The sequence below is a fragment of the Lepidochelys kempii genome, chromosome 14 (genome assembly GCF_965140265.1).
Source record: "Lepidochelys kempii isolate rLepKem1 chromosome 14, rLepKem1.hap2, whole genome shotgun sequence".
NCBI lineage: Eukaryota > Metazoa > Chordata > Testudines > Cheloniidae > Lepidochelys > Lepidochelys kempii.
The window spans coordinates 19,405,616-19,425,795 of NC_133269.1; the positions used below are offsets into that span (position 1 = coordinate 19,405,616).

A 20,180-nucleotide genomic window follows, 5' to 3' on the forward strand; every position below is an offset into this window, starting at 1 on the left:
CTGGGCAGGCGGGGTCAAACCATACCCAATTGGCGGGCGAAGGACGCATTGAGGTAATCTATGAGATGCCTTTTCACCTCTGTCAGGCGCAGAGGACTGGAGTCCGGAAAGTTCTTGGAACTCTGACTTCTAAGATGCCTTGCTCTCATTTGCATACCAAGACATCCTTCCTCTCAGCCCTGAGGGGCATTTTGTGCTGCCCCACCCGGTGGGTGGAAACCATGGGAAGGAGTTCACTCTGGTCATCATGCATGTCCATTGTGTTCCCACGCCTCCCTTGCTTTCCTGCGGTGAAATAGTGCATCATGTTCTGACAGAAAGAAATGTTCAGACTAACTCGTAATGGTCTTCACTCTTTTTAAGAGTCAACACTTCATTTTATGTATTTTTTTCATTTTGGCATCGATGTTGTTTGAAAACAATTTTTTAAAATTTTGTTGCTGAGTGAGCAGGGTGGCACGCTGTTTTGTGAGCATTTCTCATGTTAAATGTTTTTTGTGTAAACAGAAGTATTTTCATTCTAAGTAATTTAGAGATCATTTTCTGGGCCCCCATCCCAATCATGATAATTGCTTAAAATTATGAATTTTGAATCATGAGAAAAATGGGTGGTTTTTTTTATTTTATTTTCATTTCTGAGCGCATAGTTTACTCTTGGGTCAAATTTTCAGGCGTTACTCTGTGGAACCTTTTAAGGCGAGAATGTTTCTTTTTAATGAATACTCCGATTATGAGGTCCAGGGCCTGCAGTTCTTGGAAAAACAGTAAAAAACTGTCATTGGTAACAAACTACTCATTCATGTTGGAAACACGGCACCAGTAAACACTTGAGAGGAAAGCCAGGATCGCGCAGCACCCTTCTGTCGCCACGTATGGCGTTTGCACAGCAAAGGAACTGCAGACGGCCCTGGGCCCTGCATCGGAGATCTGCAGCCTTTTGCAGCCTCTTCTGTCCGTCCTCTGCCCTGTTTCAGCTGCTGGAAGCTGGCGGGAGAGGCGTCTCGTGGGGGTGGGGAAGCTCCAAGGACCCACTGGAGAGGGGATGGCAGCTGCTGAAGGGGGATTCGCGCACCCCGCTGGGGGCGCGGGGAGGCAGCAGCAGCTGCGGGCTCCTGGTGCCCCTTGTCTGGGGGGGAAGTGCTTGAGAAAACACTCATCAGCCCGGGGAAGCTACTGAGGAAAAGGCCCGGCGTCCAGCCCGAGGCTCGGGGCGTAAATCGACCTGGGGGTGCCCGGTGCGCCTCCAGCCCTGCCCCGCAAGGGGCGTGGCAAACGGATGGGGGCGGAGCCTGGCGTCCCATGGGGCGGAGTCTGGAGTCCTCGCTCGATGCTGGGGAAGCTGCTGGGCGAAGCGTTGGGTTTCTCCTTGCGCCCTGGCCCTGTCGTGACGTCATCCGTCAGCGCCAGTCTCGCGGTGTCACGTGGCCCGTGTGTCTCTGTGGTAGTGTCGGGACGACAACCCCTCCCCCCCCCCCCCCGCCAGCGCATCGGTGTCTCTTCGTTGGTCCCGTGCGCGTTTGCTGCGGCCGGGGCCGGAAACCCCGGCAGGAGGTGAGAGACAGAGCGGGGCGTGGGGTTCGGGTGGGGATTAAAGTCATGGGAAGGGGGAGGTGTTCCGAGGTGGGGGAGCTGCCGCGCGGGGAGGGGCGTCGGGCAGGCACTCTTGGGGGCGGTTGAGAGTCAGGCTGTGGGGGTGAGGAGCTGTGAGTCTGTGGGAGAAGCCGGGGAGGAGTGCTGGCGGGGCTGGATGCGGGGACAGCCGCACCAGGGTGAAGAACAGGGTCTGGAGTCTGTGCTCGGTTATGGGGTAGGGGTTCTCTGCTCTCCCCACCCTCGGGCTGCGTGCCTCTCTTGCACCTCCCAGGTTCCTGTTACAAATGTCCCTTGCTTCGCGTGAGGTGAGGGGTGATGTAGGCAGCAGAGCTAGTAATAATGTTTTTGTCACGGTACCTGGATGCTGTGGCAGGACGAACAGAAAAGTGGAACACAGTGGGCGGCAGGGCTTGTCTTTGCTGTTAAAAAACCTTGGAATTTTTTTATCTCCCGGTAACTAGCATGCTTGAGCTATCCCAAGGTAAAAACACAGTGAAGACATCGTGGTACATCAGTTTTAATGTGAGGTTAATTTGCTGAGATCAGCTCTGTCTGGTGCTGATTTCTGTGAATTTACCTCCGATAAATCTGAAGTGCCTTGTCCTCCCTGTGTCTTCACCTCGGTGTCGCTCATGTACCTTAGTTACCTTGAGATTAAAAACACAAGTTTTTGGGGGGAATGAAGACAAATCCTGATATTGATGGTTGTATTTCCGTTACCTGTGGAAACCCATTCGTAGTTTTGCAATATTAAGGGCTACTTGGTATATGTGACTATATGAGAGTACAAACGTACAAATTGGGTTAATGCAGATCAAGATTATTCACAAATGGATCAGTGAATTAAATTATTTACCAACGTTCAGTATGTCTGTTGGGAAAATAGCACAGCAGGGCACAGATTATCCAACAAGTTCTTGGAATGTACTGGAGACAGTTTTTTATTTCAGAAGGTGGAGAAAGCTACTGGGGAGAGGCTGTTTTAGATTTGGTTTTGACAAATAGGGAGGAACTGGTTGAGAATTTGAAAGTGGAAGGCAGCTTGGGTGAAAGTGATCATGAAACAGTAGAGTTTATGATTCTAAGGAATGGTCAGAGGAAGAACAGCAAAATAAAGAGTGGTTTCAGAGTAACAGCCATGTTAGTCTGTATTCGCAAAAAGAAAAGGAGTACTTGTGGCACCTTAGAGACTAACCAGTTTATTTGAGCATAAGCTTTCGTGAGCTACAGCTCACTTCATCGGATGCATACTGTGGAAAGTGTAGAAGATCTTTTTATATACACACAAAGCATGAAAAAATACCTCCTTCCACCCCACTCTCCTGCTGGTAATAGCTTATCTAAAGTGATCACTCTCCTTACAATGTGTATGATATTCAAGTTGGGCCATTTCCAGCACAAATCCAAGGTTTAACAAGAACGTCTGAGGTGGGGGTAGGAAAAAACAAGGGGAAATAGGTTACCTTGCATAATGACTTAGCCACTCCCAGTCTCTATTCAAGCCTAAGTTAATTGTATCCAATTTGCAAATGAATTCCAATTCAACAGTTTCTCGCTGGAGTCTGGATTTGAAGGTTTTTTTGTTGTAATACAGCAACTTGCATGTCTGTAATCGCGTGACCAGAGAGATTGAAGTGTTCTCCATCTGGTTTATGAATGTTATAATTCTTGACATCTGATTTGTGTCCATTTATTCTTTTACGTAGAGACTGTCCAGTTTTGACCAATGTACATGGCAGAGGGGCATTGCTGGCACATGATGGCATATGCCAACAGCTCTCGTCCCCTAATGCCCCTACTCTACTTGCGCTCTATTGATGACATCATCTGGACCCATGGAAAAGAAGCCCTTGAGGAGTTCCACCATGATTTCAACAATTTCCATCCCACCATCAACCTGAGCCTGGTCCAGTCCACACAAGAGATCCACTTCCTGGACACTAATAAACGATGGTCACATAAACACTACCCTATACCAGAAACCTACTGACTGCTATTCCTACCTACATGCCTCCAGCTTTCACCCTGACCACACCACACGATCCATCGTCTACAGCCAAGCTCTGCGATACAACCGCATTTGCTCCAACCCCTCAGACAGAGACAAACACCTACAAGATCTCTATCAAGCATTCTTACAACTACAATACCCACCTGCGGAAGTGAAGAAACAGATTGATAGAGCCAGAAGAGTTCCCAGAAGTCACCTACTACAGGACAGGCCTAACAAAGAAAATAACAGAACGCCACTAGCCATCACCTTCAGCCCCCACCTAAAACCCCTCCAACGCATTATTAAGGATCTACAACCTATCCTGAAGGAATACCCATCACTCTCACAGATCTTGGGAGACAGGCCAGTCCTTGCCTACAGACAGCCCCCCAACCTGAAGCAAATACTCACCAGCAACCACATACCACACAACAGAACCACTAACCCAGGAACCTATCCTTGCAGCAAAGCCTGTTGCCAACTGTGCCCACATATCTATTCAGGGGACACCATCACAGGGCCTAATAACATCAGCCACACTATCAGAGGCTCGTTCACCTGCACATCCACCAATGTGATATATGCCACCATGTGCCAGCAATGCCCCTCTGCCATGTACATTGGTCAAAACTGGACAGTCTCTACGTAAAAGAATAAATGAACACAAATCAGATGTCAAGAATTATAACATTCATAAACCAGTCGGAGAACACTCCAATCTCTCTGGTCACGCGATTACAGACATGAAAGTTGCTATATTACAACAAAAAAACCTTCGAATCCAGACTCCAGCGAGAAACTGTTGAATTGGAATTCATTTGCAAATTGGATACAATTAACTTAGACTTGAATAGACTGGGAGTGGCTAAGTCTTATGCAAGGAAACCTATTTCCCCTTGTTTTTTCCTACTCCTCCCCCGCCCCACCCCCAGACGTTCTTGTTAAACCCTGGATTTGTGCTGTAAATGGCCCAACTTGATTATCATACACATTGTAAGGAGAGTGATCACTTTAGATAAGCTATTACCAGCAGGAGAGTGGGGTGGGAGGAGGTATTTTTTCATGCTTTGTGTGTATATAAAAAGATCTTCTACACTTTCCACAGTATGCATCCGATGAAGTGAGCTGTAGCTCACGAAAGTTTATGCTCAGATAAATTGGTTAGTCTCTAAGGTGCCACAAGTACTCCTTTTCTTTTTGCAAAATAAAGAGTGGATTTCAAAAAGGCAGACTTCAGCAAACTCAGGGGAAGCAAGTCTAAGGGAAAAAGCAACTGAAGACATTTGGCAGTTTTTCAGAGAGACATTATTAAGGGCACAAGAGCAAACTATCCCACTGCACAGGAAAGGTAGGAAGTATGGCAAGAGACCACCCTGGCTTACCCAGGAGATCTTCAATGATCTAAAAATCAAAGAAGAGTCATACAAAAAGTGGAAACTAGATCAAATTACAAAGGATGAATATCAATGAGTAACACAAGTATGTAGAGACAAAATTAGAAAGGCCAAAGCACAAAACAAGATCAAACTAGCTAGCGATATAAAGGGTAACAAGAAGACATTCTATAAATACATTTAAAACAAGAGGAAGATCAAGGATAGGGTAGGCCTATTACTCAATGAGGGGGGGAAAACAATAACAGAAAATGTGGAAATGGCAGAGGTGCTTAACGACTTCTTTGTTTCGGTTTTCATCAAGAAGGTTAGTGGTGATGGATTGCCAGTGAAAATGAGGTAGGATCAGAGGCTAAAATAGGGAAAGAACAAGTAAAAATTACGTAGACAAGTTAGATGTCTTCTAGTCACCAGGGCCTGATGAAATGCATTCTAGAATACACAAAGAGCTGACTGAGGAGATATCTGAGGGATTAGCGATTATCTTTGAAAAGTCATGGAAGATGGGAGAGATTCCAGAAGACTGGAAAATAGCAAATAGTACCAATCTATAAAAAGGGAAATAAGTACAAACTGGGGAATTACAGACTAGTCAGATTAACTTCTGTATCTGGAAAGATAATGGAGCAAATAATTAAGAAATCAATTTGCAAACATCTAGAAGATAATAAGGTGATAAGCAACAATCAGCATGGATTTGTCAAGAACAAATCATGTCAAACCAACCTGATAGTTTTTTTTGACAGGGTAACAAGCCTTGTGGATAGCGGGGAGTGGTAGTGGTATATCTTGACTTTACTAAAGCTTTTGATACTGCCTCACATGACTGTCTCTCAAACAAACTAGGGAAATGTAACCTAGATGGAGCTACTATAAGGTGGGTGTATAACTGGTTGGAAAACTTCCCAGAGAATAGTTATCAGTGGTTCAGTCCTGCTGGAAGGGCATAATGAGTGGTGTCCTGCAGGGATCAGTTCTGGGTCCGGTTCTGTTCAATATCTTCATCAATGATTTAGAAAATGGCATAGAGTACACTTATAAAGTTTGTGGATGATGCCAAGCTGGGAGGGGTTACAAGTGCTTTGGAGGATAGGATTAAAATTCAAAATATCTGGACAAACTGAAGAAATGGTCTGCTGAAATTCAATAAGGATAAATGTAAAGTACTCCACTTAGGAAGGAACAATCAGTTGCACACATCAAAAATGGGTGCTTATGACTGCTTAGGAAGGAGTAGTGCGGAAAGGGATCTCGTGGTCATAGTGGTCCACAAGCTAAATGTGAGTCAACAGTGTAACACTGTTGCAAAAAAAGCAAATGTCATTCTGGGATGTATTAGCAGGAGTGTTGTAAGCAAGACATGAGAAGTAATTCTTCCGCTGTACTCCGCACTGATTAGGGCACCACATTTCAGGAAAGTCCAGAAAAGAGCAACAAAAATGATTAAAGGTCTAGAAAACATGACCTATGAGGGAAGATTGAAAAAATCAGGTTTGTTTAGTCCGGAGAAGAGAAGACTGAGAGGGGACTTAAGTTTTCAAGTACATAAAAGGTTGTTACAAGGAGGAGGGAGAAAAATTGTTCTTCTTAACCTCTGAGGATAAGTCAAGAAGCAATGGGCTTAAATTGAAGCACGGGAGGTTTAGGTTGGACATTAGGAAAAACTTCCTAACTGTCAGGGTGGTTAAGCAATAAATTGCCTAGGGAGGTTGTGGAATCTCCATCATTGGAGATTTTTAAGAGCAGGTTAGACAAACACCTGTCAGGAATGTTTTAGATAATATTTAGTCCTGCCATGAGTGCAGGGGTCTAGACTAGATGACCTCTCAAGGTCCCTTCCAGTTCTGTGATTCTATGTCTGTGTATCTATTTATTTTGTTTGCAAACATTCTCAAAACAGGATTTTGTTCATATTAATACTCTTGAACAAAACAAGTAATTTGAATGTCCATAAACAAATTGTCAGTTGGAATCAGTAATGTGTGACATCAATCTTCAATTACGTATTGTATTTTTATATTATTATTTGAATTTTTTTTATTACCAAACACTTTGGGCAACAATCAGTAGGTTGAAAATGTTTGTATAAACTTTTCTGTGAACAGTTACCAAATCTTTGCCTAGCTCTAGCAGCATTGACGTAGGGTCTGCTACTGTTTGTAAAATCATCCTTTATATTTAAATATGAAATAAATTGATGAGCTTGATTCATGCTCATGAAGAGCAAGACAGTGTGTTGCTAAAGCAGAATTGTAAAAATCTAACTGTTCAAAGTATTAATGCTAAACACTTAATTTGGAGCTTTTGGTCGGGAGTTCAAATTGAATATCGCAAAGAATTTGTGAAGTGATTAGTTAAGGTCTTTGTTTTGAACATGTGAAGCACTACGTAAGCACTAATTATGACGGTTGCTTTTGCTGACATTCTTTCTCTTTAATATTTAAAAGCCAACAATGCCGAGAAAAAGATGCGCAAGACCAACAAAATTACCGTCTTCAGAAAAGAAAACCAGGAGAGAAATTATTGATAAAAGGGTGGCGTACACAAGGATATACTTGGGGAATCAAATTGGCCGATGGCTGACCTTAAGGGAAAAACTGGATTTCAAAAGTGACACAGACCTTGCAGGATTTTTGCTGGATCTGTAAGTAAAATAGTACCTCACCTGCATGAATATGAAACTAATCACCTTTTTTTTTTATTATAATTATTATTTTGCATATTAGATAGAAGTGGTAGAAGGTTCCCAGGATAGTGGCAGGAGACTCCAGGAGGGATTTGCCTTTGATGTCCTGTTCCCCTCAAAATCCAACTCCATCATAGTACCATTTCAGAATGTGGGAATTACCATACTGGAGGAGACCAGCTGTCTCTATTGTTTAGTAGTCATCAGTATCAGCTACTTTAGAGGAAGGTTCCAAAAAACCCTGCAGTCCCAATTATGGAATAGTCTTACTCCAGGTAGATTGTCTTCTTAACTCCCCAGAGATTGATTTATGCCCTGAAGCTTTCCAAAACTCTTGATTTTATTTTTAAATTTTTTCTTAAACATCTTGATATTTTTGTTATATGTATGTTCAATTCTCTTTTTGAATCTTGTTATATTTCTGGCCTCAATTATATCTTTTGTCAGCAAGTTTGATAGGCAAATAGTGTTGTGTTAAATTTTCATCAATTCTGTATTTGTCACCTTTCAGTTTCAGTGAGTGATCCCTTGTTTTTGTAAAATGAGAGGGTGAGTAGCAGTGACTGATCTACTTTCTCAGAACCGGTCATTAGTTTGTACACCTTTACTACATCTCTTCCTTATTTACCCCCTCTCTAAGGTGTGAATTTTTTTTAGTGTCCTCTTATGAAGATAGTCCATGGCTGTAATAATTCTTATTGTCCATCTCTGAATCCCCTCTTTATTTCTACTACATCTTTTTGAGATGGGGTGACCAGAACTAAACAGAGTATTCTAGGTAAGATTGTACCATTAGTTAATAGCTATATATAGTTTTAATTATTCTCCATCTTATTCCTTATGCATCCTAACAATTGTCCTTTTCTGACTGCTGCTGAGCAACAGGTCTCCATTGAGGTGTCCATACTGATGCACAGGTTTTTTTTCTTGAGCTGGCAGATAAGTTTAAATACACTGAGTTCTAAATTATTCATTCTAATGGGCATTATTTTGCATTTGGCAACACTGAATTCCATCTGCCATTGTGTTGCCCATTCAACTAACTTGATTAGGTCTCTTTGAAGGTCCTAATAGTCTTTAGTCTTCACTAACCCAAGTAATGTTGTGTCATCTGTAAATTCAGCCATGTCATTACTCACTGCCTTTTTTCCAGATCACTAATAAACACTCGTTCTTGCTGTACTCAACGGTTAACCTTGTGCTATGTTGAATATTGGGATTCTTCTTTGAGTGATTGTCCACATGGATTCCATTCGTGCTGTGCATATGTCCCAGGTACACAATATCATATTCTTTTGGCCAGCAGTGTCTACTGAGGCTGTACCAACTCACTAGATATCCTTATGCCCCCTCACTGAGGACATAAAGGGCAGCGTGAGTCCAACTAGCTCTCAGTTCCTTCTTACCGCCCATGTCACAAAAGACTGAACTGCTGCAGTTTCCTTGCTTCTCTGCACACTTCACTAGTATAGTGTGTGTGTCTTTAGGATAGTTAATTATTATATAGTTAGTGTTAGTCTTTTGTCATTGGCACAAAAAAACCTTTTTAATTAAATACTTAAGGGCAGCCCTATCTTCCTTAGTTTTGCAGACCAGTGGTCAAACCCTGCATCTGGATCCAAATTCCTGCAGCATCCTGGATGCTGGCTCGTAGAAACCCACCAAAAGAAGCTATTCAGCTGAAGTTCAGAACATTGTGCTCCAAAGCTGAAAAGCCTCAGCTAGACTAACTTAAAAAACCTAGTGGGAGAGGTTTGCTTTTTGAGCATCTCAGCACCAGCTTTCTGTCCTGAGAACATCTCAGCAATATTGGATTGTTTTTTAGTCCTGAAACAATCTGGGCCTTCCTGTCAGTATCATAAGGGTCTGTCTAGCAGCAATACAGTGGTAAGGTTCCTTCAGGGCTTTACTCATGTTTTTTCCCCATCCCTCTTGGGACCTCAGTATAATATTGGCAGGGTTGGTGAGTTCCCTGCTTTGAGCCCTTTGTAACCTGTTCCCTCTACCATTTATCTATAAAATTTGCCTTTTTAGTGGCTGTTACATCAGCTTACAGGGTTGGAGAGATTCAGGCCCTCGTGGCAGGTCCACCTTATACAGTGTTCTATAAGGACAGAGTAAATCTCAGGCCCCATCACAAGTTCCTGCTTAAATTTGTTTAGAAATTCCATGTAAAACAATTCATTCATCTCCCAGTTTTCTTTTGCAAGCCTCATTCAGCCCTCAGGGAAACTAAACTTCAAACACTCGATGTAGTAAGTTAACTGTCTGTGTGTATTGTCAGGACAAAACCAATCAGAAACATACCTCAACTGTTAGTGGCCTTTGAAAAGGTGACTGCAATATTAGGTCAAATATCCTCTTAGAAATTATCTAAGTGGGTCTCCAACTGTATAAGGACATGTTATTGATTTAGGTAGATTAGGTCCATTACATCCAGCCATGTAAGAGCTCATTGCACCAGAGTTTAGGCAGCCTCTAATGCCTGCTTGAAGATTGTCCATTTCTGAAATCTTCTAGGGCAGCTACGTGTTGCTTGACCCACACTTTTACAGGATGCTTCCCTTTGGTAGAGGCGTCCAGATTGTATCCTTGCTTTGGTAGTGCTGTTCTGCAGTCATTGTTTAAGTTGGACTCCTACACGTCTCCAAGCAAAGAGAAGCTTGTTAGTCATAAAGAGTGGAATCTTGTTCAGTCACTCGAACAAGAAAGAAGTTACTTACTTTACACTAACTTCAAGAGGTTGTCCACATAGATTCCATGATCCACCCTCATTCCCTGTTACCACAAAATCCTACTCCTCTGGAATTCGGTATTGGCAAAGAAACTGAGGATGGTTGGGCCCATTCTTCCCTTTATGGTTGGGTGGGGTATGAGGGCATTTAGGGCGCAGACATGGCCCAAATAGACATGGCTCGCCAAATAATCTGATCTTGCGTGCATGCAGTCCATGTGTGCCAAGAGTGGAATCCACATGGACAACATATCTCAAAGAACCACAGTTATCTAAGGTAAGACATTTCATGATTGGCTAGTTCCTTTTTTTTTCTTTTATCTCCTTATGCTGTGGATCTGGTTGCACTCAGCAGAGTTTGTGAAGAAGAGGGGTGGAGAAGGACGGGTTTTGTTGAATGGAAGGCTGAACAGGGACAGATGGTGAAGGGGAGGAAGTAAAAGGAGCTCGTGTGACTCAACAGCTTGCCTCTCTCTCCAATAGAAGTTGGTCCAACAAAAGATATTACCTCACCCACCTTCTCTAATTAGACATGTGGTAGTCATCACTCTGACCACTCTGCTTGATTGGTTGTATTTTTTTACCTCCACCCTGCATCTTTCTGTTTTTAGACAGTAAGGTCTTGGGATGTGGACTGTGTGATCTCATGGCTGTGCAGGGTCTACCATGTTTTGGGTGCTGCTTGCATATAACTACCATCCTTTTAATTCTTGTAGCTATGACAATGATGATCAGTTACCTAAAGAAGCAGTAATCTCCTTACCTGAAGATATGAGAATTGTAACTGCAAAAGAAGAAAGAGATTTACATGATGACTCCTCTTCAGCAGAGATTGTTGGAATGTTAGTGATACTACTTTATTTTATGCAATTGATATTCATAAAGATAGATGTAGAATACAAGTCTTCTAGCCTTCTCTTAAGTTAATTTTGCTTTATTGTCTTATATCAGATTTATGGCATTTTATGCTCTGGTGTATCCTAATAAGAAGAATGCATATTCTTTTAAAAGGTGTCCACACCAAACCCATTGGTCTGCCTGTCAGAGTCCCCTTCTTAAATACTGTATTTTACTCTTCAGGGCTTTAAAAAATCTGTTTAATGTAAGTAAAACATCTGCCTGAATGAATGGGTGGAATTGAGCCCATGGTGCTGTTGGCTCTGTTAGAGATGGAGAGGCTGGGAGCAAGTGCCACTATTTCTCTTTCAGGATGTGCGGGAGAGACAAGAAGAGTAGTTAGAGCCAGTGATGTTTTTTCCATATGCTGGGGTGGGGGAACAACGGAATAGAGTGCACTCTGAGCCACTGCTATTTTAATAGAACTAGAGATGGGGAGAGTGGGTCGCAGAACAGTCTCTGAACTGCTGCTCCTTTAAGAGAAGGGAATGGAGTGAGTAGCAGAGAGCCTACGAGGAAAGCAGGACCTGGGAGGCCAACGGCTATCCATATTTCCAGGAGAGGAGCAGAGGCAGCAGCAGAGAAGCAGAGCGTTGGTTGGTGCGTGGGATGGGGTAATGATAACGTATTTCATTAGGCGGCTTGAAGATGGGTCAATAGACATAAAATATGCATGATTTTGGCAGGGCATTTGGCAACCCGAGTATCTCACTTCAGGCAGCAGCTTGAGTTAATGGTTGAGTAGGCATTGTGAGGAAATTTTTCAAGCCATGGGACTTTAAAAGACAACAATTATAAAATTAACATTAACCTTTCTTAAATATTTTACTAATATCAAGCCTTCTGTAATATAGATGTGACAGTGAGGACCAACTGACTGCAGAATCAGCCTGTTCTGTACCACAAAGTAGGGGAATCAGAACTGTGAAAGAAGAGAGGCAATTGCAGGATGACTCCTCTTCAGTACAGAGTGATGAAAAGTTAGTGATACATTTTTTTCCCCCTACATTTTGAAATTTTCAATGAAGTAAAAATATTTTTAAAATATTTGCTGGTATCCAAAATAACTGGAAGGGCCAGGTTTTGTTATCTCCTAGTTACAACAAATGTTCTAAAAGGGAAACAAGTTAACTTGACTGTTGAGACACCTGCTCTTCTTGGATTCTCACAAGACTGTTGTTTTTCAGTCTGGTACTTGCAATTTATTGAAAGCAAGAAGTAGCTAATTTTATTGCTCTGTTTTATTAGATGGTGTTGCTTCCTTAAACCACTGGAGACTGGATTTTATATTAAATATTTTTTCTATGTTAGAAATGAATATTACTTCTCCAATTTAAACTGAAATCTGACTTCCCTAGTAATCCAAATTGAGTTTGGTTTATTAGCTGAAAATTTCCAGACAATAGTGTAACAGTTTTTAAATGACTCATGTCAAAAAGAAGCTGTGGTTCAATCAAACTGGAAAGAACCTGAAGCAGTTGTATATAATCTTTTCACTCAGTGTTTCAAGAGATGCTCTGTTGTGTCTCTTAAAACTTGTTACATACTCAAAAGTAGACTTCTTTCCTGGTCTAGAGTCAGTGAACACATCAACACTGCTATCCTTTAAGTCAAGAGGCACATCAGTACTGCTTCTCATTTGGCCAAAATAATTAAAATAGAACCATGTGAGGTACTACAGAGCCTGCAATCATTGAATGTGTTCCCTCCTTACAGTATGCCCTATCACTTCTGGTCTGTATAGTCAGAAAGTTGGTTTCAAAATTAAAACTAAGTCTCTCTCATGCAGCAATGCAGAGCACAACAGTTAGGACAATGAAAATGATGCTGCTTATTTCAAAAGTTTAAAACGAATGGATTAAACATAATTAATTTTTCAGTTATAAACAAGTATGTATATATTGTTTATATATTCCTGAAAGCATGCTGGACCTTTCACAAAATAAAAAAGTCACTCTCCTCGCTGCAGGGAGCTTAGTTTGTGACAATTAGACATATGTAACAAGTGAGCGCAAAAATGTTGGAGACTGAGAGAGAAAGCAGGATGAGGGTTACCAAAGTAAGGTTAATTGGCCACATAGATTTGTGGAGTTAGATGCCTTGATATTTCAATTCTGTATTTAGAAATATTTATTTATACTCACAGGAAGTTAAGGATCAGGTGGTTGACAGGGATATTTTGTGCAGCAGAGCAATGAAGCAAAGCAAAATGAATTAATGATTAACAGATTTAAGACAGGTAACAATGAAGAGTCAGTTGTGTTGAGTTCTGGGATTTTTAGTGTAATATTGACATCAGAAGGACAGAGTGGATTTAGAAGAGTGCAAGTACAGTGAAGTGCTGCTATTGGAGTAGCTGCTGCTGTTAGCCAATATTGTCTTTTGAAATTCCTCCCTGGGTGGCTGTTGGTGTGGACCACAGGTTGCGGGGAGTGTTGCTGCATCTAGTGTGCTCAGTTGGATTCCCCTGTCTCTGGGGTGAGGAGAAGTGAGCATCCAAACTCTTGTCTTCCCAGCAGTGCTGTGCATGGAGTGGTTGCTGCTGTAAGCCACTCAGAGCTGTTGGTCTTGAAAATCCAATTCTGAGTGGCAGCTGCTGCTGTATTTATAATGTATGCATATAGAGGTGGCATGTGTGTATGCACACACTAAGTATTTTAAAGCGCTAGAATCAGTTACTTCAGTGACAAAATGTAAGGATACATGACGCACACACAACAAAAAGTTGTAAAATCACGATTATTAAAAGTGAATAAATAGACTGGGAAGATTAAGTCCAAACAACTGTTTTAATTGAAACAGTACCTTGCTGTGTTTGCAACCCAGACACTGAAGCTTTACATAATGACGCAAGAGCTGGAAATTCAAACTAGCTAATCTATTTGGTTAGGTATGCTGAGTGAACTACACAAAATAAATTGCATAAATAACAGTGAAAAAGAACGTGGTCTTTTAAATCTTTCAAGTTTTAGTAATGTAAGTGGTTCTCAGTAACACAGATGAAGAAACTTAGTATCTCTAAAAATATCATTTTGAATCTGATGTTGGTCCTTTAACATTGCTTATTACAAACTGAAATGTTCTCTGCACCTCTTTTTCTTGACTTCAGAAATATGTTTTGGAGAGATCAAGTGAGAGTGGGGGGAATGAAAGGGAGGGAAGGACTTCAGTCATTTAAGCAACAATTTAAAGGTGCACAGAGCAATTTTGCTGGTCTACACAATCCATTCCATATTGTGAAGCTTGCGTAAACAAACGCATTAAATATATTTGTTCAGGGCACCTACAGAAATGAATATAAAACTTTTTCTTTAACAGCCATAGTCTTTTAACATACATGTGACGGTCATAACCAAATATATAAAGTAACTGTGAAAGAGATGGAATGGCCAGACACCACTTACTAACATTCCATCCTGTACTACTGATGTCTTTTTACGTGTGCATTATGACACTGAATGCGTGCACTCCAATGAGGGATTCTACAATCCCTTAAGACGGCCTGGGCAGACTTTTTGGCGTGAGGGCCACATCGGGTTTCTGTTGTATGGAGGGCCGGTTAGGGGAGGTTGTGCCTCCCCAAACAGCCAGGCATGACCTGGCCCCCGACCCCTATTCCACCCTCCCCCTGCTTCTTGCCCCCAATGGCCCCCCTGGGACTCCTACCCCATCCACCACCCCCTGGACCCTCCGCCCCGGCTGCTCCCATCAGCCCCATCCAACCCCTCCTCTCATTCCTGACTGCCCCCCCCCCCGGGACCCTTGCCCCATTCAACCACCCCTTCTCCCTGTCCCCTGACCACCCCCAGAACCCCTGCCCCTGACTTTCCCCTGCCGCCCCATCCAATCCCCCCTCTCCTTCCTGACTGTCCTCCCGGGACCCCTGCCCCCATTCAACCCCCCTGTTTGCCGCCCTCTGACCGCCCCGATCCTTATCCACACCCCCAGCCCCTGTCCTCTATCCACCTGCCCCCCTGTCCCCTTACCGCACTGCCTAGAGCACCGGTGGCTGGCAGCACTACAGCCATGCTGCCATGCAGCACAGAGCACCGGGTCAGGCCAGGCTCTGCAGCTGCGCTGCCCCAGGAGCTCGCAGCCCCCTGCCGAGAGCATTGCACCAGTGGTGCAGTGAGCTGAGGCTGCGGGAGTGGGGGAATAGCAAGGGAGGGGCGGGGGGCAAGCCTCCTGGGCCAGGAGCTCAGGGGCCAGGCAGGAGGGTCCCACAGGCTGTAGTTTGCCCACCTCTGCCTTAAGGTAACTGTCAGTTTTAAAGCATATGTGATTCTGCTAGTTAATGAAGTCCATATTGAAAATATTTCCAATGTATTTAGGGCCACATTCTGTTCCATTCAAGTCAAGTCCTCTAGTTTTGAGATTGAGTAAACGTTGGATAGTCAATCCAGCAAACATTGCGCTGACTAGTGGTATAGCTGTGTGCAGTTCATTTTGCTCAGCTTACATTTACTTTGTATCCATTTGTGTCTACTTTTAATGATTCTTATAAAATGTTATAACATCAGTCTAAAATAGTGTGGTGCTCATGGAGGTGGTAGTATAATTTAGCCAGTCGACTTGGGAGACTTCCACCAAACCTATTCACATCTTGACAGTAGAGACCAAGAAAAGCTCCGGTAGGTATGATTATCCATTTCTTTCTTTAGGTTCAGTTATCCATAAGAATTGATAATTAATTGTTACATATTTTAGTGATCTTTCTAAAAATGTACTTTTAATATGTGCACGGGATACTAGAGAGCCTAAGAAATTATTGTAATTTCATGGTGTCCAGTCTCTTAGATATACAGTAATATATCCCAAGAACATAAGCCTACCTTTTAAATATAAGTTTTCTATTCAAAATTATTATTCCTGAATCTTCTATTTCTGATTTTTTCCTAATGTGATTAATTTGAATATTTCCCTTTTAACAGATAAGTCAGCATTCATACAATGAGGTTTCCTGGTATTCAGGTGAAGATTCTACTATTGGCTCTGAATCTGACCTTTCAGAAAGGTAAACTTATTGAATACAGAAGGTATTTCCTTGGTGCATAGTATGAATTGGTACTTTGAAGAGCAGTATATTTTATATTGTTTGCAAAGTATTTACTAAATATTCTTATTAAATGAATATTAAAATTATATTGTCTCAATGTTTTAATTTCTCTTCTGGTTCATGGGGCTGGCATTTTGGGATATGAATAGTTAGCGTTCTTAAGGACTTCCTTTAAATCTAAGCAGCTTCCACTATTTACTCTTTACTTGTTTGAATGATAACCTTGTAACTACAGTCTTGTTGTTTTCAGAGCCTTTGTAGCAAGTATTTGCCTATTTCATACCCATTTGATCATCTATTGTACATATCTCCTAGTTTTTAATAGCAGATTTAAGAAACAGTATTGTTTCATGTTCTTCAGGACACTCCAGGCTGTGAAGGGTAGGAGAGCTCTTACTACTCAGACAATTCAGTTTGGTTTTGCAGGCTTTTTTTTTTTTTTTTTTAATTTTATTTTAATTAAGCTGTTGGACTTCTAAGAACCTAGTTCTAACCTTTAATTCTGGTTTCTCAATTCCATGTCAACTTTGGTCACTAGTTCATGGCTGTCAGTCTTTTATCTCAAAGCAATTCATTCTTGCTTTGAATAGATCAGACTTTCCATCAGTCATCCAACTCAGAAGCTCCTACTTTGTGATTTGTTTTCATTCTGGTTTTAGGTTCGACCTAATTAATAAGATTGTGAGTAGTCACTGTTTTCCTTAAGATTTCGCACTTCCCAATTTCCCTTGCAGACAGCCATGCTTATCTCTTAACGTACATCAAATAAGTCTGAATATTTGCCACTTAGAGTACAGCGTGAGAACTCTTCCTGTAGATTGGCCAGAACTCTTCTGGCATAAGACAGAATTAAGTTCTTGTAGATGTTGTGATCCAAAGTCAGTGCTTGAAAAGTGTGTGAGTGTGTACATACAGATAACCATGTTTACAGAAGTTCAGCGCCAAAAATGCAGCTTTGCTCATATAGCCTTTAAGTAATAGAAGAAAGCAAACATATAATGGCTCACCCTTCAGGGCAACAACCACCTTTTTGTGGTGTGTCTGTGCAGTGCTAGCACAATGGGGCCTGGATCCCTATTTGGGCTGTAGGTACTACTGCAGTATCAATAACAATAATATTGATTTGCGAGAGGAATGTTGTATAGAATGGACTTGTTTTATATCCACATAGAAGATATTATGTAAAACTTATACTGAATATAAATAAAAGAATAATATCTCAAACTTTTAATTAAGTTAATCACTTAAGTAGTGAAATGTATTCATTTTTCTGCAATGGATCAACAAAAATGACCACACTTGCTCATAATTTAGATGGTAGGGTTGGCACTTTATCAGATAGCGGCACTGCAAAGTTTCAACTTTTTATCACAAAATAGTGGTGTGGACTCTCTGGGTTTTATGAATCTGATGTGTGCTTATACCAGGAACCCATTTACCCTCTTCCACAGAGCCTAGTAACCAAGAGGAACAGCCAAAGTGTCTGGTGAGTTCCTTTCGTGACCTTTTTTCTAGTCACTGCTGCTAGCGTATGGCATTGAACAGTGTGACAAAGGCTCAGGCGCGGGCGAGCAGGGGGATGAATGACACTAGCCTGGCTGGGGAGATACAGTGGTGCGGAGCAGGGAGCTGTGAGTGGGGCACTTCAGTTTACGCTCCCCATCTCTGTGTCCGCAGCGCTTCTCCGCGATGAGCCGCCTCCACGTCCTGCCGGCGGGCTGCCTGGGGTCCGCGCGGCCCGCACGGATCCTTGGTCAGCGGCTGCGGCTCGCCTGAAATGCGAGACGGTAAGCGCGGCGTGGCTCTACCCCTCCCCACCCCAAATGTGCGTCATCAGCCTGCGACAGGACTGGGTGGTCACGTGTCCCGTGTTTATCTCGGTTCGGCGGGTCGCGCGCGCGACCTCGTCGCTCTGGGCCGCGCGCACCTGCTGTTGCTGCCGCCGGCGGCGGCGGCGGCGGCTCCGGCGCCGTGATTCCCCGCTGGTGAGCGAGCGAGCGAGCGAGCGAGCGGCCCCACGGGGAGGGGCGCGGCTGGGAGACGGGACCCTGCCCCGCCAGGTGCCCGGAAGGGATCGGTGGTGGGGGAGGGGAGGGGAGGTGGTGAGAGGATTCCGGGGCGGGGGGAGCGGGGCGATGGGGAAGCAGCGCCGTGTGCGGGGGGCGGAGAGGGGCCCCAGGACACGACGCTTCCCGCACGGGTCCGTCCCGCTGGCACTGCCCGGGCTGAGTCGCACCGCAGGGCAGCGGCCGCTCCGGCAGGGCCGGGAGCTGGGCTCCCTCTGCTCCCGAGTGAAGCCCTGAGGCTGCCTGCCCTCGCGGGGAGAGCGACAGGCGAGGCTAAGGACGGCGCCCGCGCGGGGCAGCCCGAGGCAGAAGGCTCCTGCATCCCGCGAGGGAGCGAGCCGCACCATGGGAAGAAGAGCTGCAAAATGGGGCAGACGGGGGGGAAAGTGGAGGTTAAGAGTTGCTCCGAGCAGGGGGGAGCTGCAGGAGTAATGAGAGCCCCGAGAAGGGAGAGAACTAAAGGGGAGTGGATACACAGGGGTTAAAAAAATTAGCAGTTGATTTTTTTTCTAAGATGGGGGGGGGATATACAAGAAAGCACATTTTTTTGAAAATCCGCTACTACACATATGCGTGCATGGATGTTGCTTATGGTGTATATTGTGATCTATGTTCAGTTATGTGTGTGCTCCCCAGAGAGGTGCTGAATCCTTGTTTAAAGTCAATAGGAGATAGAGGTGCTCAGCAGCTCTCTGGTCAGGCTCCAGGATAACCTCCGTTCTCCTAGAGCCTGAACCATGTGTAAACTGATTTAATTGGTATATTTGGTCCTGTGTTTGTGTATAAATATTGCAGTGTTTGAAATTAGCATTTACAGCAATGACTTAGAACACTGACATCTGCATAATTGCCATGAACTGCATTTTTACTATTATTTCTCGTTTTTGTAAGCTTACAATGTCGTTACCAGCAAAGAGGTGTGGTAGACCTCCTGTACTGTCCTGCTTGGAAAAGAAAAAGAGGAAGCAAAGTCTTGATAGAAGAAGAGGAAAAACAAGAATCTATGTGGGAAACCATATTGATAGATGGTTGACACTTAAGGAAAAATTGGATTTCAGAAATGATGCAGAAGTTGCAGGATTTTTATTAGATTTGTAAGTAAAATATCACCACATTTTATTACAATTGAATGAGCCAAAGACTATTCTCAAAGTTAATTTAATACCAAATGTATGTTTGTAATACAGATATGACAACTGTGACCCATTGTCAAAAGCATCAATCTGTTCCCTGCCTGAAGATGTGAGAAGAATTACAGTGAAAGGGGAAAGAGAGTTACCAGATGACACTTCTTTAATAGCAGCGGATGGAACGTTAGTGACATTCTCTATTTTTACATGATTGGTATAAACAAAGTTTAATTTGTGCTTAAAAAGATCACAGGAGAGTCTTTTTAATTAAAGTTCAGAAAGTTTATGTACAGTAAAATCGGCAGTCCATTTTAATAAAATTGGAAACTTCAGAATGTGCACAAAACAGGTGCTGGTCTTCCCATTATGTATAGATTTTAGAACTTTTAATGATATTTCAAAGTTAAATGTATTCCTTCAGAATGCTTGAAGAGAATAAATGTAGACATAAGCAATATTAATTAATTATGCATATTTCTGTGATACAGGTATGACAATGATGACCAGTTGTCTAAAGAATCGACTTGTTCTGGACCCGAAGATGTGAGAATCATAACTGTGAAAGAAGAGCGGGATTTGCCTGATGACTGTTCAACAGAGACCGATGACACGTTAGTGACACTGTTGGTTT

At 42.9% G+C, this 20,180-nt stretch overlaps 2 protein-coding genes across 5 annotated transcripts in view; both read left to right on the plus strand.

Moving 5' to 3' along the window:
- Nucleotides 1-1,284: 1,284 nt before the first annotated feature.
- LOC140897956 (uncharacterized) lies at nt 1,285-16,439 on the plus strand. The gene is made up of 5 exons (XM_073311263.1): nt 1,285-1,551; nt 7,428-7,624; nt 11,117-11,242; nt 12,152-12,277; nt 16,229-16,439. Exons 1-5 carry the CDS (start codon nt 1,300-1,302, stop codon nt 16,230-16,232), a joined length of 705 nt encoding a protein of 234 aa, XP_073167364.1. The 5' UTR covers nt 1,285-1,299; the 3' UTR covers nt 16,233-16,439.
- Nucleotides 16,440-18,171: 1,732 nt separating this feature from the next.
- Nucleotides 18,172-20,180, plus strand: part of LOC140897955 (uncharacterized) — a 35,205-nt gene continuing 33,196 nt past the window's right edge. For all 4 annotated transcript variants that reach the window (XR_012154895.1, XM_073311262.1, XM_073311260.1 and 1 more), the window contains exons 1-4: nt 18,172-18,413; nt 19,311-19,513; nt 19,607-19,732; nt 20,038-20,160. Coding sequence is in view for 3 of the 4 variants with exons in the window: in XM_073311262.1 (XP_073167363.1) it covers nt 18,177-18,413; nt 19,311-19,513; nt 19,607-19,732; nt 20,038-20,160 (689 nt within the window). In the remaining variant the exon portion in view is untranslated. The remainder of the gene's footprint in view (nt 18,414-19,310; nt 19,514-19,606; nt 19,733-20,037; nt 20,161-20,180) is intronic.